Genomic DNA, 27,306 nt, shown 5'->3' with positions numbered 1-27,306 from the left:
ACAGAAAACAAACAAAAAAAAAAGGTTTGATCAAACATTTGGTTTTAATGTTAAAGATTAGCACTATGGATAATCTAGTTTCTAGTTGAATAAACAATTATTAACAATCTGTTCTCTTTATAATAAACATGTTTTGTTTCTTTTATATAAAGAACATAGCATTAGCCATAAATATTTTATAATGTGATGTTACGAATTAAGATTTTGAGCTTTATAACTATTATTTCTTCATTGTTAGACATAAACATTATTTCTAGTTACATTCAACTGTATTTCTAGTTACATTTAACTGCAGAATGGCTGACAATGAATGTCAAGGACTAAATATGATATTACAACAGTTAACCTAGAACAGTTTGGTCTATAGCTTTTACTTACTCTAATCACTGTGTTTTTGTTGCAAAGACAAACCACCAATGGTAAGGTAGAAATAAATCACCAGTGAGCTATATAGGTAAGGTTCATAGAAACATTGGCACAAAATGACAAGGGGCTACTACTTTTGTTTATATAACTTATATTAGTAACTATCAATATGATAGCACTAACATAGTTATGACAAGGATAACAGACAAGATTATGAAAAACTTTTTAGTACACATTTAGAATAATTAATCTGGTTCAGTTTCCTGACAGGTTTGTATAAATTGAAAAGTTTCAAGAGTGCAGCTTGAGACATTTTGAATAAATGTTGTCTTGAAATTGTCAAGTTTTCTTATGGAGACAATTTTTATTCCATTTTTTTATTGTCTAAATTAATTGCTGGATCATCTGGCATCCTCTTCATCAAAATTTTCTGCCAAATAATTTGGAAAATAAATCTACATCCTTGGAGTCAAGATCTGAGTGTTGTGGTGGGGGCATCAGACTTCCATTTGGCTTACTCCATGATTCTAGGAACTTGCTGAGATCCTCTGGAAATTAAAAAAAAAAATGCTTTTAGGTCACAAGAAATGACTATAGATAAAATTTCTACTAAAAATCCACTTCTCTGATAACATTTTTGGAAAGCTTACTTTTAAAAAATCCTATTTATGTTATTTTCAAATTTTGAATGTTATATTCAACTCTTTTAACTATGCATGTAAATTTATGTAAAAATGATTGATTACGCTGGTAAGATAAACTAAGATCTACAATAAATTAAAGCAACTGTTATAGTAAAAATACATTTGGGGAAAAATAACTAGACCTGAAAATAGCATAGAATAAACCCTTATTTAAAAAATAAATAGGCAATGGATTTTAAAAGTTGCAGTGTACTTTAGCAGTGTACTTTACTTAAGCAATGTACTTAAGCCCTAAAGAAACCCAATCATTTCTGAAAATACAAATTTATAGACTACTTACTTTCATCCACATTATTGTACGACTCCCTCTTCTCATGTTTACCATCTGGATGAGTAACCTCTGTCACACTGTATGCTCTGTCGCCTAGCTTCATAGTTACTGTACTTTCTTCACGGCCACTGGAGTCTCTTGAAACTCTTTTCTCTTCAATTCTCTGGTAATATTTTGTTTAGAATAACAACTAAAATGGGGTCTAAACTGAACGCATTCAAATAAATATGTTTACTCATGTTAACAGTATCCTATTTCAATGTCAATATGAACACTTAAGTTACATATTCATAATTTATTTTAGTTTTATTTTGTTATATATATATATTTAGTATATCTTACCCCATCTGGGCCTCTGAAAGTTGAGAAACTATAAGATTTGGAAGTAGAAAAGAAAGAAGGCTGCCTTTGTTCTGGGTGACTGGGTTCTACCACATTAGGTTTCTTAATGAGATCAATGAGCTTATCTTCGCTGATTTTACCATCAAGGTCTGCAAGTTGATAAACATAACAGTTTGATATCCAAATATCTCAACTATGTTTACAAACAACAAATAATAAAAAAAAAAAACTTTAATCAATAGGTTAAAGAAAAAAAATTATATTAATGTTTAAAAGGTTAAAGGAAGATTTAAATATAACATATTTTTTAAAACGCAAGAAGTTTATAGACAATATTCAATTTCAAAGCTGAGCCTTGTTACATTACCTGAATCTGTTGATCTAAGATCATCACCATGAGGCACCAAGATCTGTCATAAGACAAAAAAAAAAGGGTAAAATTTAATCATTAAGAAATGCTGAAATAAAAAAAATACTTTCATTGTAAACTTTTTCTTTTCATGAACACAATTGTTTAAAGAGGATTAAAACTTTATTTTAAATATCATTCTAATATATATATAGAATATTAGGTTACTAGTTCTCAAAAATGTCTTTAGCATTTCACAAAACATATTACCTAATTTTGACATGAATTGTCAAAGATTTAAAAAAAAAAAAAAAAAATATATGCCTTACAGGTGCCTCATAGCCTTTTGAAGGTGTTTCTATAGCTTTTGGGGTGTCCAAATAATTTTCTTTCAGCATAAAATCTCTGGGACTTTGTTTTTCTTTACGAAGTCCATTGTTGAAAAAAGGTGAAACAGAACCAAACCAAATTTTGGGACTGCTATCTTCTGCTTTACTATCTTTGCTGGGCTCTATTTCTCTAAATGTTGGTCCATGAAAGACTGAAAACAAAGTTGAAGGGTAGGGGGTTAGATGAACAATATGCAAGGTAAATATAAAAATAAAAATGAAGTTTGAAGCTTTTAGTGCTGACACATATTATGCATAAATGTCATGCTTATTAAATATAAAATAAAAACATATTTTGAAATCATTGATTTATATGTAAAAACATAAAAAGTTGATGCATAAAATTTTTAGATTTAAGAGAACAACATATATAAAAAATAACAAAGTTAGTTCAGATCTTTCTTTGATATTAGAGAATGCAAAAACAAAAATGCAATAACCTGATGAAAAGTCTACAGCTCCAAATCCTCTCATAATATCTTCCATTTCTTTCTGGATAGCCTCCATCTGTCTCTGCATATCACCATGAAAATGTTCAAACATGTCTTCAAGGCCATTTAGGCTACCAAAAAAAATGCTAAGTAACGACAAATTTACAAAACAAAATGTATTAATTTAAAAAATAAGCATAATATCACAAAGTCTACTCAAATTTTTAATCTAAATATTTATACAATTATATGTTTATTTAAGTACAAAATAAAAGTTGCAAAAATATGTCAGTTGCCATTAGTCAGTTGCATATAGACAAAAATATTTTGTTTAAGCTTTATAGGGTATGCTAAGAGAGCAAATAGCTTCTAACAGTGACCTCACTTTTTAATACTTAATATAAATGTTAATTTACTTCCCTACTAACCATAGACTGATAATTGCACTCAATAAAACTATTAAACACTGCAGTTAATCATTTACAATTATGTGTACAGATGTTAATTATATATTTTTTAAGTTTTTCTATCAAAGTGATGTTTTGTGTACAAATGTCCATTTCTATAATAAGATTTCAACAGATTGTCTACACACATTTCTAAGTGAGACACCTACACAATAACCTAAGCTTTAAGTTGCCATTATCTCTAAAGATTCATGCAATCAAAAAAAAAAGATTGTAATATCTGACACTAGCATTATTTTAACTAAAGGAATACATGGAATTACTAATAAAATAGTTCTCTAGTGCATTTAGCTTATAACAAAAAATGTGTATTAAGTTGTGCATTTAAAAGTTGCACTTTCATATTTGTTTCTATCAGTGACAATTAAAGTCATGACAAGCACAACAACCAACTGCCTTTACTTAGCCCCCTCCCACACACACACTAATGTAAGACTCATGGGAGTCCAAAAAATCACTAAGTTCAAAATGACAGTTTTCATCAGGATGTAGCTAAGAACCCCTTTGTTCTAAAGCAAATGACTTTAACACTAAGTAACCACAACCCCTTTTTCTGTCAGTAATGTTCTACAATTATATATGTGATTTACAAATGGTAAAACATTCACATTTTATTTCTCTTGTTAATTTTTTAAAATTTTGGCCTATATAGCTTTAGTGTAGCATAAATTTTGAAAGGTTTTGCAAGGTCCATGTGAGATTCACATGAAATTTTCAAAAATATGTTCAAATTCAGAAGACAATATAAAACAAAAAAAAATATAGGTTAAGGATAAATACAAGTAAAAATCTTAATTCTCTAAAAAGGGAAGAGTATTTAGGCATTTTCATTTCTGTGCAAAATCAAACATTACCAAATAATGCACAGTTAAATTGCAAACTCTTAAATATCAGATTGATATCAACTAATAAAGACAATATGTTCCAAATTTGCATCAAGTTCTAAAATTATCCTATGTTGTATCTGATAACAAAATTAATGTCTTTATGTTAATCAGCGTGTTCAATCAAATGAGGAATCATGAATTTCTAGATGGTTATGTCACAGACTCTCATTAACTCTTAAAAACAGTCATTTTTTCTCATTGTGCCGGAATTTTTTTTCACACAATTTATCACATATTCATATTTATAAATGTCATACTGTTTTTTCTGTTTGTTAAAAACATAGACATACATACAATTTTGTTGGAAACTGAATGTACTACAAGATAATTTATCTTTGAGTGTTATAAATAGTCACTGGAAAAAAAAAATTAGGTAATTTCAGAGATGAAAAAAAATATATATATATTTCATTTCTCTTTAAAAATTGACTTACCCAAGTAAAAAAGAATATCACAACAGTCCTCATTCATTATTATTGTAAGAAATATTAAATTATAACCAATTATCAACAGAAAAAACATAACACTGTCAAACTTTATCCATATTTACACTTTTAGTGATCCTTTTAGGCAGTCTCATTAAAAAAAAAAGTATGAAAATAACAACAATGAAACTTGAAACTAGAAATACATTTTGTACACAAAATCAACATATATACAAGTACTGCGTACAACAGATAAAAAAATAATTTTGTGTGCTTAATTTCAAAACAATATTTTGGATGGAGATGAGGATGACCTTCACAGCCTTTGTAAATAAAGTTGCAGCGTTTTGTTTGTTTAGGTGTGCTGCATACCTTACATATTCTGTTGTTTTCAGTGTGAACAATGGGGTGTTTGGCTCCTTTTAGGCATTCAATGTGATTAACCAATCTAGGACCTCCAGGTTTTGTTTGAATTGTTCTGGTTGGGATCGGACATGATTGCAGAGGCTTTGCAGTATAGCTTGTCAATGTCTCATTGCTTGAAGCTTTTAAGAGTCATCTCATGTTTCTTCATTGTTGGTGGTCTAGTAAGGCACAGAAGATGTAAGCATTTACTGTAGTTATCTCTCAAGACCAGTAAAAAATCTTTTTCCACCATTTTTTTTTGCTATTTGAGTATGAATGCCATAGTAACCAATCATCTGATCTGCACAATCACATCCATTCATGTTGTAGTTGTAAGCATGGATGGCTCCAGGTTTAACTTTGCCCCTTTGAACTGTGACATCCTCTGCTGTAGCACTTGCTGAAGAAAGGATAACTGGCTTGTTAGCTAATTTGTCCTTCCAGGTTAGACACACAAGATTTTATCCAGTACTTACTTTGCATGTGTTTAAGAACTATGGTTTTCAGAGCTTTGGGGAAGCCAACACGGTTGTTTTGCACTGTCCCTGTATTATATTGTCCTTGACCCAGATGGTCAATTAAAGCCCTTGTTGTGTACCATCTATATGCATAAACATGGTAACCTTTACCCAAATGATTCAGGAGGGTGTCAAATATTTTGATTTGGATCAGCTTCAGGGTCTATAAAGTATATGCTCCATAGTAAGTAACAAGGTTCAATACATAACCAGTACCACTGTCTACTAGGCCAAAACGTTTGATGTGCTACTTGTATGGTTTAGCAGCATGGAACATTTTGTACCTCCACTTTCTCTTCCATCCAATAATCATCTCATTTATGGAGACAGACTAAATTGGTGTAAATGCAAACTGAAATCTTTCAGTAAGGCTATTCACAAAAGGTTCGATTTTGTTTTTGTCTTCAGCATATTATATGGCTCTCCCACATGAAGTAGTGAATAGTAAATTGTTTCAAATCTCTCCCTTTGAAACATCTTGTGATAAAAGCCTGTGTAAAGATTATCAGCGGTTGAGAAGTAGTCTCAAATTGATGGTCTATTGTCAATGCCCATGATGATAATGATGGCTAAAAATTTGAGCCATTCATACTCAGTAAAATTATGCCAATTGGCACTGTTTAATCTTTATCTGGACAATGCTGGGCTATTCTTTACAATCATGTGTTTAGCATAATTGTTGACAGATCTAATTAAATCATCAGTAATATCAGATGTCATTAGGGTACCAAAAAAAAAATGAAGTGGAGTCGAATTTTCATCTAGGTCAGTAGCAGGATTTATTCCAGGCTGACTACCATCTTTAGGCAAAAACCTAAAATTATTATGGGTAGACGGTGCTGGCAGCAGATCTAGATCTGCTTCTTCCGATTCAGTTGGTTCTAAATCATCTGTTGCAATGCAAAGTTGCTTTCTAAATCTACTTGAGCCTGGCTGGGGCAACGCCCCCTTTCGTATACTAGATCTAGAGATGTCTATATTTCACTTTCAGACTCGCTTGAATTGGAAGGATGAAAACCACTTTCAGTCACCCATGTCACTATTATTCATATATCTATAAAGATATTTAGAGCCTGATAATCTGTAAAACAGTGAGGAGGCCTGAAGCCAGACAAACAAACAAGAAGGCTTGTCAGCCATGATGTAAACAAACAAAAAAGTCACAATAAAAAATATTTAGAACAATAAAAACAGCTTAGACTTAGATCCACAAAAGTATCAGAAGAAAAATAACTTTTAAGGAAAGGGATTAAAAACGTAAACAGGGAAAATGTGATCGGGTGCTGGTAGCATCATTTCAGCCTCGCTGCTGAATGTTGACAGCATTTTTACTTTCTTGAAGGAGTTAACAAAGCAATTTATTTAGTCTAATATCATTGTAACATAGCAGGTCAAAACACTCAGGCAAGCATATGTCATGATATGAATGATAATGATGTTACATCAGATAATAGAGTCATTAATTATGATATTATCATCATTATGATTATGAAAAAAAACTAAATAATTCAAGGAAAATGAAAATAATTAAAAAGAGAGACTCGGCTTGACTTAGAATAGTTAGAATTCTTTGGACTTCACTCAGTGATTAGATTTAGTCTCATCAACAACAACATACCCCATTCCTGTGTCGTCGTCGTTCTCATTGTATTTACTGTTGTCATTCATGTGATTGTGAAAAGAATCATCATCATCACTGTCATCAGCATCCACAAATCTGTCTGATCTCCGTGCACTTCTTAAACCAAACAACCTTCTGAACATGTCACCCATATCCATGATGAATGATGATGATTTTAATCACAAATTAATGTTTAAGTTATGACTTATTGATATAAGTTAGACTGGGTTGATATCGTGTCGACAAATTGTCTAGCAACTTGTTACTACATCACTTTTTTATTAGATGATCAGTTGAAAGAAACTTTCTGGAAATTTTGTTTTGACCTTGCTTTTCAAAAACTTTTCCAAAGAAGAATCAAAACAAAAGCACTGAACTATAGATACTAGATTTTGATCTATTACCTTTATCTCAAATCTGATTTGTTTCCAACAACAGTGCGACTTATTGCTTGATGCTAGGCTATAAAAAAAAAAAAAAACTAGATCTAGATCTAGATTAGATAATAATATATATTATATATTATATATTGAGTTGCATTAACAAAAAAAAACTTGTCCATAAAAAGTATCTTAAAATTAATCAGACTAAAAAACTGAGCGTTCCCATTCATTCCGATTAACTGATTGAGCGATGAGTAGGCTACACTACACTTTTAAGTTTAGAAAGCTGTATTCTTTGTTATAGTATGGTCTCTGTACTCCTGGACGATGGATCTATATCAGGGGTGGGCAACCTTTTTCTTTCGAGGGCTGCATTAAAACAAATTGGGGGACGGGGCGGGGGCTGCATGTGTATGTATGTATGTATGTGTGTGTATGTGTGTGTGTGGTGTGTGTGTGTGGTGTGTGTGTGTGGTGTGTGTGTGAGCGAGAGCGAGAGAGAGAGAGAGAGAGAAATATATACTTACAAATTAGACAAATACGTTAGCTAATTGAGTAGAATGTCTTTAAATTCACATGTATACTGTATTATACATTTACATTTCATTTTTTTAACACTACCAATAGAGGAATTGCAACAAGGGTTAACAATATCTGAAACACATTTTACGAATATATTTTTTCACTTTATCAGTCTTTTTACATCACAACATTTTACCACAAATGTACAGTTTTACTTTACTGTACATTTCGTGTGGAAACAATCCACTACATTAACGCCAGTGTAAAACGAGAATTGTCTTCCACTTTTCATTAGAAATATTAGTAACAAAGTCACAGTCAATGTCCTTCAAGGAACATAACGATTTCGTTCTTATTCTTCTCAACACCTTGTACTTGTTAAACAAGCGGATACTACTGTGGTACCAAACATCGGAATTTTTGAACTGCCTGTGGTTAAGACTTCTAGCTTTGATAAGTTTGATCACTGAGATAATGGGGTCAATAATATGTTTAATATCAAATGCAGTTTAAAGTTTATGATTGGTATACCCGGTATTGTTCTTTAATTTAATTTATTGTTCTCAGTCAAAGCACGGACTCCTATCCGTTGTTACACTTGCCCTTTAATTTCCATGCCAACTTAACACTTTCAACACAGTTATCTTATCTTACATAATACAGACGTTACTTCAAAAAAGAAGATGATTACGTCCTACGCGTCATGCATTTAGTCATGCATATTAACCAATGACTTAAATTCTGCCAAGTCACTTGTTTTCCTAGCTAGCTCAGGCAAACCATTCCATGCTCTAATAGCACTAGGGAAGAAGGAGTATTTGTACAAATTTGTCCTAGCATATGGGACGAGGAATATGCCTTTATCATTGTGTCTTTCAGAGTATTTTATTAAATTTTGTTTTTGTATTTAAAGATTATGGTTCAGTGTTTATGTATAATTGCTACTTTACTTTTGAGTCTTCTGTCCAGAAGGCTTTCTAAATTTAGTGATTTTACTAAAGGTGTTACTCTAGTCAAATGTGAATATTCGTTTGTTATGAATCTCACTGCTCTATTTTGTGTCTGTTCCAGTTTCTTAATGTTTTCGAGTTGAGGGGTCCCAAACGGAGGATGCATTATTGGCCTAACCAAGGTTAAATAACATTTTAGTTTTATGTTATTATTTGATTTATAGAAATTTCTTTTAATAAACCCTAATGCTTTGTTTGATTTTTTTTATAGTTTCATCAATATGTGGATTCCATGACAGTTTTTCATTTATTATAACACCTAGGCATTTTGCGATTTTTGTCTGTGTTACTGGTTTGCCATGAATAAGATAAGTGGAATTAATTTGTTTTAGTTTTTTTGTTACTCTTAACAGTTGACATGTTTCTGGGTGGAAAGACATGCTCCAATTTGATTCCCATTTCTGTAATTCCTCTAATTCTCTTTGTAAAATATCTGTGTCTTGTGTTGTTTTTATTGTTCTATATATTATGCAATCATCTGCAAATAATCTGACTTTTGTTCCTGAAGTAATGCAATTTGGTAAATCATTTATGTAAATTAAAAATAGTAGTGGACCTATGACTGTTCCTTGGGGTACACCTGAGTTTACTGTTATCAGTGTTGATTTAGACAGTTCTTCATAGTATTGAATAATAAATAAATGAATAAAATAAATGTGTTTTTACTGAAAATTTTGAAATAAGAATAATAATCGTTTACTTTAAACTTTTTAGAATGACTTGTAGGGACACTGTTTCTTTAGCCCCTTCATAAGTGTTAAGAAGAGTCAGAAGTCTCGATAATTTATATAGATATTTATAATTATTTATTTCTAATATGTTAACACATGATTTCTGTAGGTGTTCGTGGGCCACATAAAACACTCCGGCTGGCCACATGTGGCCCGTGGCCCATAATTTGCCCACCCCTGATCTATATTATGGTTGTGAAAAAGGACACTGAATGCAGAGGCTGAAAGAAGAATTCATAAGCCTTTGTTGAGAGCATAAATGCAACAAAAAAATGCTGGGTATCACCAGTATTAGATACCATGAAAAGTAGATAAATGAGTTTGTACTATTATAAGTCAACACTTTAGCTGGAAAAAAGGAGGAATGCCTCAATTTATGAAGAGACTATAGCTATAGCTGAGCTGGTTTGGTCAGGTTGTTTAATACTACACTAAAGAACACTGGACTCAATAAGGGATGCTAACACTAGAGCTGGATACATCACACTCTTTAAAAACACATTCTTACATAACATATGATACACACATTAATACAAAATAAACTGTCTTACCAAGGGACAAAACTCTAAATTCTAAACAATAAACACAATGTCAACAAGAAACACTATCTTTAACTAATTTTTCTTTTTCAATTCCTACATATAGTTCACACTTTGGACATTTCATTGTCAAGCTGAAAGTTTGCACATAAATGTGTGCTGTATGTCAACACATTTATTAGAATTTTAATACAATTTTGGAAAAATCACTTCATTATAAAATGTTGAATGTTTTTTTTTTGTTACATTGTGTGGAAAGAAGATATCATATTGGCAGGCATTTGTATTTTCTATTCAGTTAGATGTTATTTATAGATCTAGATCTCTATAATATTCATGTTTAAACATTTATTGAATAGCCAGTTAAGTGGGCTAGTTTTGAGTGTTGTGCTGAGAACACAAATGTTGTATGTTTGATTCCCATACTGGTCAATTTTTTTTTTTATTTGTTCATGACCCATAAGGCTTTAAGGGGAAAAATGAGAAATCATAGACCACTATCAGCTACCGGTATATTAAGTTGAAATAAAATAATAATAGTGTAATAATATTTACCACAAAATAATAGTTCTAATTCACAGTGACATCATGTGAAAATAAAAAGTGAAAATGTAAGGAAAAGAATCACTTGTGTTGTGATATTTATATATATAGATATCTATATTAATTAAAAGAGTTACAAAATGATGAAAATAAAATATGACATTTTAGTTTACTACATTTCTGTAACATAAACTAGGATTTTTTTTTATCTGTATTAACTTGCTTTTGCTATATGATCCCCCACCTAAATTTTCATTTAAAATAACAATTTGCTTTGATTATCAAATCAAAAACAATCTCCCTGCATAAAGTAAAAATTTGAAAATATTATATATATATTAATTCAGGACAACAATAAGATAACAACAAAACCACCAAAATTTAATAAATATTGTACATTTCAAAGATTTATTATAATATGAATTTAATAAGTTAGTTAACAGTGAACTAATAACATTTAGGGTATTAGAAATGTGAATTTGAATGTAAAAAATTGTTTAGTGGTTATATGATGTACTGTTTATAAACACTTAGAAGAAAGTGGTTTTGACTTGAATGAGCTTAATTTCACACAGTGATTAGATCAAAGATGATTTTTTGTAGTCAGTCATGCCGCCAACAAAGTTTTTAGCTCTCCACTTTTGTCTTTGGCTACAACATCATCTCCACCACCCACAAATTTTTGATTTATAAAAACTCTTGGCACCTGTGAAATAAAAATCAAACAATGTTAAATAATTAATTTTTAATAAAACAAAATTGTAAGTGTATTTTTCAAAAGCATTTGTGATAAAGTATATTATATATATACATATATATATGTCTTTTTATCAAAGGTGCTGAGTTCAAGCTGACGCAGCACAACTATTGGGACTTAATTACAATGTTTTCATAAATATTAAGTACCGGTAATTAAAAAATACAAATATTAAAAAAAAAATTTGAATTGAAAAGAGGTGCTTCTGCATGGTAAGAATCTATCTACACTATAAGTTTATTGTTCAAATCTTTAAACCTTTTACTATACAACAGAAGTACAACTAGTAGTAAATATCATTAATTATTTAAAAATTAACAAACACACATATATATATATATAGTATATAATTATATAGTATTATATAGCATAGTCTGCATAGCATTCTCAAACTCAATGCCATTCAATATTTTTACTAATCTATTTACAGCATGTAATTTAAACATTATTATTATAAATATTTTACTATAGATTCTATCTAGATCAGGGGTGGGCCACATGCGGCCCGCCAAAGTGTTTTATGCGGCCCGCCGACACCTATAGAAATCAGGTGTGCCCACAGTATATACATATAAAAATGTAAATATTAAAAATAATATCTACCGGTATATAAATTATTGAAACTGTCTCATTATAAAAGTTTTAAGTAAACGAAGATTATGCTATATACGCTATACATTAATACACCCGATTCAAGACACAATCTCTGAGTGTTGGAACAAGACGGCAAGTGTAACAACTGATGGAGCTTGATCTTTGACTGAGAAAAAAAATATTTTTTTAAATAAAAAATATCCCAACCATAAACTCTAAACAGGAAAGTTTGCACAAAGCTGCATAAAAATGTGAGTTTTATTAAGGCATAAATATTACAGTTACCAAACTTATTAGGGGTAGGAATGTTAACCACTGGTAGTTCCGATTTACAACAAAATAATCCAATGTATCCGCTAGCTTAGCATGGTCAAGGCAAATGAGATATAAAATCTTAAGGAAGAAATTGTTATGTTACTTGAAGGACATTGAATGTGACTTTGTTACCAGTATTTCTAATGAAGAGTGGAAGACAGAATTGCAATTGGTTGTTTACATATGAAATGCAATTAAATGCATGTTAAATCTTTTCAAATGAGGCTTCCCCATTTCTACAGGCAAGCAAAAGAAAATAGCTTTTGTCATTTTCCTTTGCTGAAAGATGAAACTATTTTTAGTGAAATAATTAAAAGTACAACACTTATTAAGAATCCGTAATTGTACAATTTATAAAAGCAAATTTTAAGACGTCAAGAACCAGTCTTCAATACCATCAGCTCACCATTTAACGTAGAAGCTGATTAAGCTCCAGAGGACATATCTCCAAGCAAAGAGAAGCTCCAGTCAGTACTACCACGGGAGTCATATGGGTGCCAGAAGCACATTTTAAAAAAAACTTTGCTGCTGTTCACACAATTTGGGTACACAAATATCTGTTCTTCTTCTTCTTCGTTCTCATTTGACATGTTGGAGGGTTCAGATCAGTAATTCTATATCTGAGATGAACCGCGCAGTGGCTTCCAGATCAGGCAGCTCTCCGAATAGTCTAAAGTTGGAGAGTCTTGTTCTTGATTTAGCATGCGCCATTGAAGGAGATGGTCAGCATTCTCTGGTGATGCTCCACAAGGGCAGGTTTTGCTCGTCCCTACATTTAACTTCCGGAACATATATTGTCTCATTCAGTGAGCAAACGTTGTTTTTTTTTGGAAACTAAACAAGTATAATCACTGGTCAATGTTGACTGACTGTAATTTGACAGCAGTCACAAAGGTAACAACTAAAAATATAGTTTCACAGTTCCGAACATTATGCACGAGTGTAAGAAGTAAAATACTGCACAATAAGTACAAATGTATATTTGTGGGGATATTGTGATATAAAAAGACAACAGCAATTTTAAAAAATCGTAAAAATTGGTTTCAAAAACTGCTAACTCTTGTTGTAATTTTTCAACGTGGAGTGTGGAAACAAAAAAGAAAGAAACGTGAATATAATACAGTGTAAATATGAATTAGAAGACATTCTACACACTTAGCAAGCATATCTTTCTAAGATATATACATATATGCGGCCTGCCATTCCCAAACTTTTTTTAATGTGGCCCTCGATACAAAAAGGTTGCCCACCACTGATCTAGATATTACTCTATGGACTCTCTTAGTCTTTAGTAAAATACTAAAAGTCTATAAAGTATAAAGTCTATAAAAAGTTATAATAATAATGATATGTTATTACGTAAGTATTGTACTGTAACTTTTAAAGTGTAAGTAATATATCTACCGATCTTGCTCCTGTCAGCTTTTGAAGATAATCCTGTATAGCTGAGCAGTTAGATAATTCGTCAATCTCTAGAACTTCATAGTCAGACTCGCTCAGAGCATTTCCAAGATACTTGGAAAAGGTATTTTTTGCTTTAGTACAGTAAGGGCAGCTTTGTTTAGAAAATATCATAACTTTCTTTCCTGCAATTTTAGAATCTACTAACGATTTTACATCGCCCATGATTTTAGTATGCTTGGAAAAATATCTAGATCTAATTATTCTAATAGAATCTAAATATACAAATATAAAACGTTGCAGTTTTATAGACTTCTTAAGTCCAGAATAAAAGAATCCAGTAAGTTCTAATCTAGATTGGTTTGTAGCCTAAATTGTTACACTCGATTTTCTCTCGTACAATGATGAAGCAACTTTTTTAGCACACCACACTGGACTGGATTTAGATCAATGTTTTTACAAAACTTGTATGTAAATCTAATTTTATCGTGCCCTCTTTTTACTGTACAAACTCGTTTGTCTCGGAAGTCGTAACAAAAAAAAAAAGACCGATTTACAAAGCTCAAGTTAAATAGTCAATGATTTTGTTTTTAAGCATAAACCATATACTATATTGGTAGTGCAAAAAAAAAAAAATCATTGTAAGACTTTCTTTTTATTACAAATAGTTTCTTCAATAGATCATTATAAAACATCGACATTTACAGCATCTCCAAAAGCTGAAAAAAAAAAAAAACTGTTAAAAAAATATAAGTCCTAACTGAATAGGTTAAAGGCTTATAAACACATGAAACTCGAGGACGTAATAAAATAATTGCCAATATATTTAATTGCTCGGGTCTAGTCGACCTATTATATAGATATTCAACTAATTTTGTTCCCAAACTATGATTCTCCATAAAAACTTGCCCCCCATCCCCAAATTCAAAGGGTTTAGGTGGGGAGGGCAGTATACAATGGCGGATCCAGGCGGATTATTTCGCCCCCCCCCCTCTAGTATAATATGGTGGCCGATTTGGTGGGATGGGGCGTGACCTCGAAGGGGTCGGATGAGGAGGTGGCGATGGCATCAATCCCGCCCCCCCCCCTTTCCCACCTTAAACTTTCAAGTGCGGGGCGGTCGAATTTATTTGTAGAAATCATATAGCTTGTTAACGGAATCTATTAAATATCTATATAATTAAAACTTGTTATTGATATTTTAACCGATCTTTATATTATGTCGTTCCCCTGTTAGCCGATTGGGTGGGGTGGGGTCGTGGGGCGAAAACATCTACGGCCCTTCCAACCTAAACCCTTTGAGTGGGCGGAAGGCGGTCCTACTTTTAATTACTTAATCACAACACATTTCCGTAAGGATCAATAAAGCAGTCTTAGTCTTAATTAGTTACCATAAATATAGTTTGTGAACAAAATTAGTTGAATTACAATATAATTTTTATATTATGTTGCTACACTTCTGATATCTTAGCCGATTCGGGGAGGTGGAAGGGGGGAGTGGCGATGCATGCGATCGCCTTCCGCCCATCGGACAAACCAATACTTTTTTCTTTTTGTATTTTAGATAAGAAATTACAAAATTAAAAAAAAAATGTCACTAATAAAATTTATATATGCTATAAATTGATTTCTTTTATCGAGTCCCCCCCCCCCTATTCTTTAATGCCAAATGCAATCATTAGCAGAAATTATAAAAAGGAGTTAGGATTAACGTTTTCACTCTATAACCGCCCTCGCCCCCCTTTCCAGATGAAAAGATGACGTTTTAAAACAGAAAAGCCAAATGTGGCGACAGAGTTTATGTAATTCATGCATACAAATTTATCTTAGTTATTTTAAGTAAGACTTTTTATTTGGAAAATTTAGAATTCATACGAAATTTTTCATTTATAAGAGTAACAATTGAGATGAGTTATGAACCCAAATATTATATTTGTAATTATGTTTTTACAAAACCTTTACTCATATATATTATACTAGTAATTTTCTGTTGTATAAAAACTTTTGGGACATAAACTCACAATTTATACTAGAATCCTAAAAACGTAAAAAAAAAAAAAAATAATTAAAAAAAAATAGAGTAGAATCTAATTGGTTCACTCATTCCATGGTTCACTTAATTTCTCCTCCCACTTCCGAATAATGTTTTTTTTTTAGAGCTTTGAATTAGGGGAAGGTGGGGTGAAATGTCACAAGGGTATAAGTTGTCACAAACACTATATCAGTACAATGTGATGCGCTATCAAAAAATGTGAAACTACAGCTGAGATGTTTACGGAAACATTTACAAATTGTTATACCCCATGCCTGTGTCAACTTACCCCGGTGTGGGGCAAATTTTCACAACTTCAACCCAGCCACTTTTTTGTTGTATAACTTTGATAAATAAAGAGATAAAGTTTATTTCATTTACTCTAATTGTTGTCTGAATGTTTAAGTTACAGCATGTTAAGTTTGGTGAGAATCAAAGAATTCTAGATATGTTTAAAACATCAAAATCTGAAAAATGTGACAAGTAGCCCCACCTTCCCCTATATATAGTTACAAACATGCCTTTTGAATAAAATGTATCACTTACAAATGAGCCTTTTTTTAAATATTAGGGCCTATTTTTCGGATTAAAAATTTTTCGGCGGCGATCCTCAAATTATTTAGATCTAAATATGTTGGGTATCTTATCTTTTCAAGAACAAATCGGTTGTATTTGCGATGTATTTTAAGGGCTGAATATAGAAAATGAAACATAAAAAAGCAACAAAATATGGAGTTTCATATTCATATATATTAAAGGCATATTATATTGTTATGACTTTGCCATGCGCACCGCCATCCGAGATAGTACAAAAAGAAGGTGCGCACTATCAGTGACCAGACAAGTCGGATGTTGACATAAGAGACAAACGATTTCCGCCCAAGGAGAGAGCCAATATGGAGATGCTGTACTCAAGGCAGATGCCCTTTGTGTTTGTCATGTCTCTATGTAAATAAACGTCTATGTCCTCGTTGAGTTGCCTCACTTAAGTTTTTACAATTGGTGTCAGAAGTGGGATTATAGGCAACTCAACGAGAGGAGGTAGGATTTACAATAGCAGCTTTGAAACCATTAGACCAACTCTCGGTTAGAGAGCTTAGGAAGGAACTTCGTAACCGATATGAGATAATTGGTGGTACCAAGGAGGTGCTTACAGCTCGTCTCCGGCAAGCCTTGATTGATGAAGACGAAGATCCGGAGACCTACCTATTTGAAATTGAACTGGAGATTTATGAGCTTATTGGCAAGATAAATGAAGGTATTGATGCAATGTGTGAACAAATTAACAGTATGGGGAAAAAGGTAGATAAAATGATGTCTCGAGTAGACTCGTTGGTAAAGGAGCAGTTGCCTGTTGACTCGTTGGAAAAGAAGTTGCGTGGTCAAGACTGTGGCTGCACAAACAGTGGTGAAGGAGACGCTGGGGATTTGAGCGCCGTCTGTGTATGTGTTGTGGGCAAGTCTTGTGGTTGTGACTTTCAAGACGAGAAACGTGACAACGATTGCTGTGATGATTTCAACGAGATGTACCGAATCGAAGGGAAAGAGACCAATGAAGAAACTGAACACTGTTATGTGCCTGAAGCGATTGTTCCTGTTGTACCTAATACCTGTATCTCAATGAGCCGGACAGACGAAGACAACGTTGGGTCTGCGTCTAAGCCTGTTGCTGTAGACCTTAAGGACATCTGCCTATCTGCCGGTGCTCACGAGGTAAATTCGAAGCTCGACAACTGCATTCAGAAGTTTAGCATGAGCTGTACGTGCGACGCATTACACATAGAATTTAGATGCCAAGAAAACTACAAACAGGGTATGTGTACTTCTGCCATCATCATCGACATTGGCATAGACGAATGTCAATCAACCCAGGCTAAATCTGAGCTGTCAAGAGGAAGACATTCGAAACTTGAACTTGAAGAGATCTATCTCCTGGATGTGAGACTGTTGGGTGAGGGTGACTGCGGCGCATTGGGCTTTGTTTGCAACGTTGCTGCATGCGAGCCTGCAGTCTCCTTGGGAAGCGTCTGTCGGGAAGGTCCGCTGAGACAGCGTGTCCGATCAATGGCCGTGCTGAAGAAAACAGTGCTCGACCCTATCTCTTTTTGTGGCAAACGGCCACGTCATTATCGCAACAACAGCCTGGTCAACTGGAGAAAGAGAAAGCGGCACTGGAGGAAAACAATGCGGATGGCCTCGTGGGGAACACGCTCCCTGCCGCCTGTGGATCCCACTGATCGACCTCCACCTGAACTGTCAAACCTCAGCTGCAGTGTTTCTTTTCGGGACGAAAAGTGCTAAGACGGGGGCAATGTTATGACTTTGCCATGCGCACCGCCATCCAAGATAGTGCAGAAAGAAGGTGCGCACTATCAGTGACCAGACAAGTCGGATGTTGACATAAGAGACAAACGATTTCGGCCCAAGGAGAGAGCCAATATGGAGATGCTGTACTCAAGGCAGATGCCCTTTGTGTTTGTCATGTCTCTATGTAAATAAACGTCTATGTCCTCGTTGAGTTGCCTCACTTAAGTTATTACAATATAAATCAAGATCGTCTTCGTAATTGTCCTAATTTTAAGAGATAATTAAGTCTAATGGAACTTGCTTGCTTCCATAATATCTGCCTGTCTGAACAAACTTCTGTCCTGGAAAGATCCAAGCATATGTAGGCCTATTATAAAATATAGGCCTACATCTTTACATCCAGCAATTCCTGAAGGCACTTACATATATGAGTTAGATGCGAGGCTAATGGCATATTGGCGAAACTCTCCCATATTCCTTCTCGGTACCACGTCAAAGAAACCGTGCAGGTGCCCATAAAAACGGCTACTTGAGGAACGGTGTGTGGATACTATGACATGTTTGTTGGGGCTTTATTATTATTATTCCACCCCCCCCCTTTTTTTCCCCCCAGTGCAATGGCATCCCAACTTGGGTTCTGTTTTGCCTCCCTATCAATAAGTCTAATCGAGATCGTCTCCTCTATATATAACGTTACACCCAGGGCCGGCCCTAGCATTTGCGGGGCCCTATGCGAAACGGATCGTTATCGCGCGGGGCCTAGTCTGGGAGGGATATAAGCATAATGTCAAAATTATTTTTTTTTTGAATTAGAAAATAGGCCTACTTTATAGTCTTTGCAATAAATTTTTATCAAATGAAAGCTCGCAATGCCACTTTTTATTTATTGGCACCCCAAAATGTCAATTTCGTCTATTCTTCAGGAGATTTGAATAAATTCAAAAAAAGTTCAGGACTTTATTGTATATTTTGCCTTTTCATGAGATTTCCTGGAGGCCCTGGAAAATCAGGAGGTCGCGAAAACCCTGTTATTTTATATACGTTATAATGGTTTAATTTAATAATGTACACTTAGAATTAGCGCGGGGCCTATGAAAGCGCGGGGCCCCACTGCGACCGCATAGGCTGCAGTGGCCTAAGGCCGGCCCTGGTTACACCCGAGCGCCACGACGTACGTTGAGGCTGGGAAGCATAGCCCAGGTTTATAAAATCTAGATTTATATAGGTTTTTGGAACAGACCTAAAGGTTAGTGTAACAAGTGACAGTCCAAGCAGTTTAAAGTCGTCACAAAACAATCAGCTGAGAATCTCTTAAGAGAATCAATAGTTCAGTCTGGAACTCGATTAGATCCATAAGGGTTAAAGTCCATCATATTATTTATAAAGCTATTATGTACTTTTTTTTTTTTTTAGATGTCCTTGTTTAGAATAGATCTTGACTCTAAATCTAGACTAGACTAGACCCTAGATCCAAATTTACCTTAACCTTGGGCTTGGAGTTGGGATGTGGGACTGTGTAAAGTGTGTAACTAACTAGACTAGTGTAACTGTAACTTTATTATTTATATTTATTAATTAATTTTATAATAATAATATTAATTATAATATATATACAATATAATTAATAAATTATACAAGATAAATAAGATATAGATCTATATTTATATATTAGACAATATATCAATATAGATCTAGATCTAGAATTAAATCTAGAGCAGATCATTTACTAATCATTTAGTATTCTGTATTGTAGGGTGTAGTCAGATAGTTAAAAGTTATTATTATACTGTTACTGTTATAGTTATAGCTAGAGTCTACTAATAGTTAAAATTTATAGTTATAGCTACTAGACTAGATCTTAGACTACTTATAACTTAGATCTATCATCTATCTGAAACAAACTGAACTTGAACCTCACTTAAACTTATGACTGAACTGAACCCAAACTTTAAAAAAACTTATCAGTACAAACCGAACAAACTGTCCTTACCTTAACCAACTGAATAAAGATTTGTCAATATTCTTGTAAGAAAAAAAGCTTCCAAGATTGAGTGTGGGAGAAATAACGTGTGTACCAAACTTTTTTGCCAGACAGTAAGACAGAAAGAGTGAGTTGATATAAGTTTTGTAAAAAGTAGACTGTGAATTTAGAAACTACCAGGAAAAGTGGACAGATCTTAACCTTTTGTGGATCATGAAAATAAGCCAATATTTTTTATTTGTAAAGAGCTGTTTGTGGCTATTTCTAAAGAACATAAGTTAAACAGCATTATAAAATCTAAAACATGAACAAATATAGACGAAGCAGGACGTTTTGGCGACGCATTTTTGGCCCTGCCGTTTTGGCGCGAAGGTCATTTTGGCGCTAAATACATTATGTATGTTTATTGTATTATTTCTTTTAAAAGAATTATTCATATCTATGTTTTGCATGAGTGTTTGTGTTAAGACATATTTTTCACGTACTAAGTGTAAATGTGTGTTTGTTTTTCACATCATTTTCTTTAATAAACATTTTGGCTTGTGTATGTGTATTTATTAAGAGGCACTCTTTTATTTTCAAAAAAGTTTTTTAAGATATTACTTTAAAATTAAAAACAAAAATAAAAAACAAAATGAAACGATGATAGACTAAAAATTTATGCAATTATTTGTTTACATTAATATTGGTTTATTTAATGGCTGTATGGTATCTCTATCTATACATACTAAACACTTGCTAATAATAAGTAAAAATATAATACATGTACCATATTACACTAATGTCAAATAAAAAAAAAATCTTTTGGAAAGAAATCCAAAAATGGCATCCAGTGCGAATAGCAGAACTCACATATAGCATGTCATTACCATTCAGGAATCTGATTTATTATAGGCCTATATTCATGAAATAAGCAAAACCTTTATAATTAAAAAAAAAACAATTCGCTGAATGGTGTTAGCATTCATACTATACTTACGATATTATGGTAGAGTGAAATAAACATTGTTATAAATGCTACGTGCTTATTAAATAATCGTCAAATAATATCTTGCGCCAAAACGTCCCGTCGCCAAAACGGCTTGCGCCAAAGCGTCCCGTCACCAAAATGGCGGCGCCAAAACGTCACGTACCGAAATATAGATTAGAAGATTGACGAGAATATTTACCAAGAAGGGAAAAGAAAATGAGTCAGTGCTAAGGGTATGTTTTACAGAGTTGCTCCCATTTTAAGTAGTGAAATGAAACTTTTTTTTCCAAATCAAGTCAATGTGTGAGAAATTATGGTGCACAGGTAAAAAACAAAAAGAAATGGGGTTCTTGAGAGCAAAAAAGAGTGAAGCCTTTTTTCAATGTCAAATGCATAAAAAGGGGATAACTATCAGTTAAGGAAGAAATGTGTCAAGAAAATGAGAATGCTGTTGAAGCCGTCACTCTTTTTTTGTATGACAAAAAGAAATCTCGATTTAAAACTAAGAGATAGAGCAGCAGAACTCTAAAAGTTTTTTAGTACCGACATATCTGAAACCACTTTACTCTTGGTACTACTTCATATTCGCTGTACAAAATGCAATTTTAAAATCACAGTAGACATAGTTGCTATGAGAAGCGTGCATGGGACCATCACTAGAAAAAAACCTGTTCAAAGAAGTTTCAGACAAAATTGGAGGATGTTTCTATTCTTAGGGAAAAATTAGTGTGAATGACTACTGATACTGTCAGAAGTATGGCAGGATGTCATAGTGAACTGGCAGCAAGAGTTATTAGAAAAATCTTCAAGTCAAGCGAAACCTCTGTGGCAAGGTGTTAGATCAGAACCATGTGATGATGAGTTTAGCACTGTATATGAATTTGAAGACTTTTTATCTTACAGTGAAGTGCGCTAGTTAAGCAAAGGAAAGTTTCTAAAACCTTTTTTAATATGAGACATGAAACTGAAATTTTTATGATGCAGTAATGAAAGCAAGTGCCTCAATTTAATGACCTCTAATGGTTGTGGGATTCGGAATTTTTAAGTGACATCACATCATATATGGGGGCGTGGTGGCTGAGTGGTTAAGCGCTTGACTTCTGAACCTGGGGTGCTGGGTTTGAATCTCGGGGAAAACTAGAATTTTGAATTTGGGAAGCCCCTGAGTCCACTCAATTCTAATGGGTACCTGACTTTAGTTTGGGGAAAGTAAAGGCGGTTGGTCGTTGTGCTGGCCACATAACACCCTGCTCTTTAACTGTTGGCCAAAGAAAAAGATGACCTTAACATCATTTGCCTCATAGATCACAAGGTCTGAAAGACATTGGGTTAGACATCACTGTTTTATTGAATAAATTGAGATGAACATTATTACATGTACATAATAATAATAATAATTTTATTTATAAAGCGCTGTTAACAAACAAAATGTAGGCTCAAGGCGCTGTAACAACATTACAAACATAAACACGACTGCTAAAGTAACAGTTAATCTAAAAAAGTTTTAAACAAGTAGGTCTTAATGTTCTTCTTAAAAGTGGTATAGCATGTTGTCTGTCTGAGATCAATGGGGAGTGAGTTCCAAACCTTTGGTCCGTGAACTGAAAAAGCACGCAGACCGTAGCTTTTGAGGGAGAAACGTGGCACTACTAAAAGCGTTGAGTCCATTGAGCGCAGGGTTCTCTGGGGGACATATGGAGTAATCAGTTCGCTAAGGTACAAGGGCATCTCATTGTTATATATACACTGATGACAAAGTGTGGCGACCTTGTAATCGATTCTCGCTTTCACGGGAAGCCAATGGAGCGTGCGCAAGAGCGTAGTAGCAGAATCTTGTCTAGTTTTTTTAAGGACTATTCGAGCGGCGTTGTTCTGTATACGTTGCAGCTTGGCTATTTTGTCATCAGGTATACCTGCTAGCACGGCGTTGCAGTAGTCAAGGCGGGAGAGTATGAATGCCACAGCTAGCGTTTTTGTTGACTCCGTTGTTAAATATGGTCGGATCTGGCCTAATCTGCGCAGCTGCAGATAAAGACCTTTGCAGAGCTGATTTATGTGTGGGTCGAAAGATAGTGTTGAGTCGAAGAAAACTCCAAGATTCCGCACTACATGGACAAAAGGAACATGGCAGTTCGTGATAAAGAGAGAATCTGTGCTTTCAACTTTTGAGACATTGTTCCTAGTGCCAATCTTAATTATTTCTGTCTTGTCTTCGTTCATCTTGAGTTTATTTTCAACCATCCAATCGCTCACCCTTGCAACGGTACTACTGATTTTCTCTGCCAGATGCGACACCTCTGAGGGTACTGATGAATCGTATAACTGTGAGTCATCGGCAAAGAAATGGTATAAGATGCCGGTTGGCCGTATGACACCGCTGAGTGGATATGTGGTATGGATACATAGTTTGCTATTACCTAATTTAATAAAATTGAACAAAACCCAAACTTTAGATCTGACAGAACCGAACCCAAACTATACTAATCATCCAACTGAACAAACTTTAAAAGTTGCGTTCGATTCCCATCTCTAATTTATATATATATATATATATATATATATATAAATAAGACTACTACTTCTAGATCCAAATCTAGTCTAGATCTTGATCTACATCTATATAAAAATCAGTAATCTATAGATAACTAAATAGATTTCTTTAAGTTACTACATTACATTGATTGCATAATGTAGCTAATGCTTGTTTGTTAATCAAAAACTATCTTTTTTTTTTTTAAACTGTTTTTTTTTAATTAAAGCTAAGATAAATTGACTTAAAAGTGATCAAGATACAATTCACTATTTATAAACTTATTTTTTTGTCTTTTTTTAGATTTGAACAATCTGAAAGAACTTGTAATGATTGTAAATTAGGATCTTTTTAAAACCATTAATGTGATGTGCATTCATAGTGCTTTATTGAAATCAACACTGAAAGGCAGAGCTCTAGTTACATACTTATTCACTAACAGAACAAGACAGATTTTCTTGTGCCATGTAAAAACGTTTTCATTCTTTCAGAAAGTTTTGTTACTACAAACATTTCAGGAAACTCATTCACCAGTGTTGACAAAGTCATCTTTTTTCACTGTAAAAAAAAAATTATTTAACAAGCAAGAGGTCTGTGCTAAAAGGCCTGAAACAATTATATCAAGGTAAAATAAAAGCTTTTAATGCTAATTTATTTCTTCAAATAAAATCTTAGCGTTGAAAAAATATTGTACTAATATGAAAGAGATTAGTCAATCTCACTTTTTTCTTTTGTTTTTAGTTCTTCACTTAATTGTCAACTTTGCAGGTTTTCAATGTTGTCTTTACTTTTTGCACCTTTGCTCTCTTCTATGCTAGAAATCTTTATTTTAAATCATAAGTAAATCAACAGAAGAACCTAAAATGTTTTGAAAGTATTCATTTGACTTAACCTTATCCATTCAATTACTCTCATTGTCTTTAGAAAAATGAGTGAAGAAACTGATGTAGAAAGTAAAGATTCAGAACTGGTTCAGCGCTTTCTGGATTGTGCAGCTAGAGGAGATGTTGAAAACTTTGAACAATTATTGGGTAATTTTTTTTACTGAAGACTTTTTATTGTTGATTGGAAAAGAATGTAAAAATGGTACTTTGTAGGGAAAGTATGAAAGAATATGGTTTATTATTTGTCCATGTAACAACACTGGCCAGATGTAACAACATGCACGATGTTACGATGTGTTGTTATGCCGGGGATTTTACTTGAATTCAATAGTTGAATAAATGACGATCTAGAATCACAATGAAAGCTTCTTTGATAAAACAAAACTCTGGAACTTTATTTAAATACAACGTAAGTACAGTTATGTACAAATTACAAATCAATGAGCATATTACAAAGGCTTTTCAAACAGAGCTCTTAGAAACGTGACTGACTACAAGGACTTAATATTATCGACTGACTTTTCTTTCTTACTACCGCCAATTCTCTGGCGCTAACTCTTTTCAAAAATGTCTTTGTTTAAATTCAAATCAACCAATAGATTTCAAACATACTAATTATGTCCCTTGGGTAAATCCTGACTTGAATGTCAAGTGTCTAAATTTGAGGATTAAATCCCGAGACTCATGTCGAGGGCTTATATTACTTTCAAAAGTGAAATGTACAAACAATTCTATAATGTAATCTGTGACAGTCCACATAATGCTTTTTAAAAAATTTTATAGTATTAATTCCTCCAGGTTATTAAGAACATAATGCAGTTTCTTGCTACTTATTTTAACACAAATATTTTTTGAGAGGATAAATGGTATGAACAATTAAAAAAGGCCTGGTCTTTTAAAAAAAAGCCAGTTGACTTTAAAAAATAGCATTGTGAAGTAAAGTTAAAGTGCAATATAGACAGAGGTTACAAATAGAAGAATAAAAGGAAAATAAATCGCTAAAGTTGAAATAAGATTTGTACTCATATACTGTGCGACTTAAATTTTGTTTTTACTTTACCTATCTGTGAGTTCATGATTATCTGTATATGAGAGAATAGGCTTTTATTGTTTTTTTATAGTAGTATGAGAATTCTGAGCAAATACATCTAAAAAAATAACTTGCAATTACAATTTTACACATCACTTTTCAAAAAGTTACTTAGCACAATATATTTTTCTTTTTTTAAATCAACTAGCAATTAATTAATTATATGTTAATTAGAATACAAATAAGGGGTGTGGTGGCTGTGTGGATAAGTGCTTGGCCTCCAAACCTGGGGTCCTGGGTTGGAATATCGTTGAAGATTGGGATTTTGAATACCTGGATTTTTAGGGTCCCCCTGAGTCCACCCAACTCTAATGGGTATCTGACTTTAGTTGGAGAATGTAAAGGTTGTTGGTCATCATGCTGGCGACTTGACACCCTGCTTGTTAACCATTGGCAAAAGAAACATATGACCTTAACATCATCTGCCCTATAGATCGCAAGGTCTGATAAGGAACTTTACTTTTTTTTTTCTTTAATTACAATATTCAATATGATTTATAATTATATAAAAGAGAATACTTTTAATAAGAAAACTAGACCAAGAAATTTACCAAATCGTGATATTTAACATACTGATCCATTTTAAAATTAAAAAAATGTTCTCTTTCTTTCTGTGTAAAATACAGTGATTAATGAGCAAAGATTCAAAGAGGTGGATAAATTTATATGCATGTTTAAGAAACCTTTCCACAACTTTTCAAATAAAAAAAAAGTTTTAATGTCGTATGTACATATGTACACACTGTGTATTAATGGAATAACAGTGAATCATTCAAGCTTTATAATAGCAATGAAACATTCACTCTTTATAATAGCAGTGAAACATTCAAACTTTAAAATATCAATTAAACATCCAAACTTTATAATACCAGTGAAACATTCAAATTTTAAAATATCAATGAAACATCCAAACTTTATAATAGCAGTTAATTATTCAAACTTTATAATTGCCAAGTAACATTCAAACTGATTAATAACAGTAAAACATCACAACTTTATAACAGCAGTGAAACATTCAAACCAATTCACAGTAGTAAGACATTGAAACATTATAATGGCAGTAAAACATCCAAACTTTATAATAGCAGTAAAATATTCCAATTTTAAAATAGCAGTGAAACATTCAAACGTTTTAATAGCAGTGATACATTCAAACTGTATAATAACATTCAAACTTAATAATAGCATTAAAACAGTCAAACTTTCAAACTTTATAATATTATTGAAACATTCAAACTTTATAATAGCAGTGATATATTTAAACTTTATAATAATAATAATAATAATTTTATTTATAAAGCGCTGTTAACAAAGAAAATGTAGGCTCAAGGCGCTGTAATAACATTACAAACACAAACACGACATCTAAAATGACAATAAATCTAAAAAAGTTTTAAACAGATAGGTCTTAATGTTCTTCTTAAAAGTGGTGTAGCATGTTGTCTGTCTGAGATCAATGGGGAGTGAGTTCCAAACCTTTGGTCCGTGCTACGCAGACTGTAGCTTTTGAGGGAGAAATGTGATACATTGAAATTTATAATG

General features: G+C 33.0%; 3 protein-coding genes across 12 annotated transcripts in view; 1 reads left to right on the top strand and 2 right to left on the bottom strand.

The window, feature by feature from the left end:
• Window positions 1-21: 21 nt before the first annotated feature.
• Window positions 22-7,515, bottom strand: LOC106053341 (HCLS1-associated protein X-1-like). 2 transcript variants are annotated; one of them, XM_013208883.2, is made up of 7 exons: window positions 7,173-7,515; window positions 2,862-2,983; window positions 2,362-2,573; window positions 2,051-2,093; window positions 1,684-1,832; window positions 1,351-1,504; window positions 22-914 (listed from the first exon to the last, which is right to left on the bottom strand). In XM_013208883.2, exons 1-7 carry the CDS (start codon window positions 7,331-7,333, stop codon window positions 787-789), a joined length of 969 nt encoding a protein of 322 aa, XP_013064337.2. In that variant the 5' UTR covers window positions 7,334-7,515; the 3' UTR covers window positions 22-786. The 2 variants fall into 2 exon arrangements, with proteins under 2 accessions (XP_013064337.2, XP_013064336.2); XM_013208882.2 differs by having other exon boundaries at window positions 2,862-2,998; window positions 7,173-7,513.
• Window positions 7,516-11,283: 3,768 nt separating this feature from the next.
• LOC106075054 (glutaredoxin-1-like) lies at window positions 11,284-14,446 on the bottom strand. Its single transcript, XM_056029886.1, has 2 exons — window positions 13,974-14,446; window positions 11,284-11,609 (listed from the first exon to the last, which is right to left on the bottom strand). Exons 1-2 carry the CDS (start codon window positions 14,193-14,195, stop codon window positions 11,511-11,513), a joined length of 321 nt encoding a protein of 106 aa, XP_055885861.1. The 5' UTR covers window positions 14,196-14,446; the 3' UTR covers window positions 11,284-11,510.
• A 5,128-nt stretch (window positions 14,447-19,574) lies between these two features.
• LOC106053342 (NAD-capped RNA hydrolase NUDT12-like) overlaps window positions 19,575-27,306 on the top strand; it is a 28,422-nt gene continuing 20,690 nt past the window's right edge. The window contains exons 1-3 of one of the 9 annotated variants that reach the window (XM_056029834.1): window positions 19,575-19,667; window positions 24,094-24,415; window positions 24,715-24,821. In XM_056029834.1, coding sequence (XP_055885809.1) covers window positions 24,159-24,415; window positions 24,715-24,821 — 364 coding nt within the window. In that variant the 5' untranslated portion in view covers window positions 19,575-19,667; window positions 24,094-24,158. Of the gene's footprint in view, window positions 19,668-19,713; window positions 19,831-20,428; window positions 20,531-24,093; window positions 24,416-24,714; window positions 24,822-27,306 lie in introns of those variants that run through there. The other 8 variants (XM_056029883.1, XM_056029871.1, XM_056029852.1 and 5 more) reach the window with 8 other exon arrangements.

The sequence above is a fragment of the Biomphalaria glabrata genome, chromosome 1 (genome assembly GCF_947242115.1).
Source record: "Biomphalaria glabrata chromosome 1, xgBioGlab47.1, whole genome shotgun sequence".
Lineage (NCBI taxonomy): Eukaryota > Metazoa > Mollusca > Gastropoda > Planorbidae > Biomphalaria > Biomphalaria glabrata.
This window is presented reverse-complemented; position numbering and strand designations above follow the sequence as displayed.

Bases quoted from the DNA above. Each gene is read 5' to 3' on its own strand.
- LOC106053341 (XM_013208882.2), bottom strand. From the start codon at position 7,333: ATGGATATGGGTGACATGTTCAGAAGGTTGTTTGGTTTAAGAAGTGCA. The intron at 2,999-7,172 runs GTATGTTGTTGT...GTCGTTACTTAG, and splicing joins GACGACGACACAGGAATGGG to CATTTTTTTTGGTAGCCTAA. The intron at 2,094-2,361 runs GTAAGGCATATA...GTCTTATGACAG, and splicing joins CAAAAGGCTATGAGGCACCT to ATCTTGGTGCCTCATGGTGA.
- LOC106075054 (XM_056029886.1), bottom strand. From the start codon at position 14,195: ATGGGCGATGTAAAATCGTTAGTAGATTCTAAAATTGCAGGAAAGAAA. The intron at 11,610-13,973 runs GTAGATATATTA...TTTATTTCACAG, and splicing joins AGCTGACAGGAGCAAGATCG to GTGCCAAGAGTTTTTATAAA.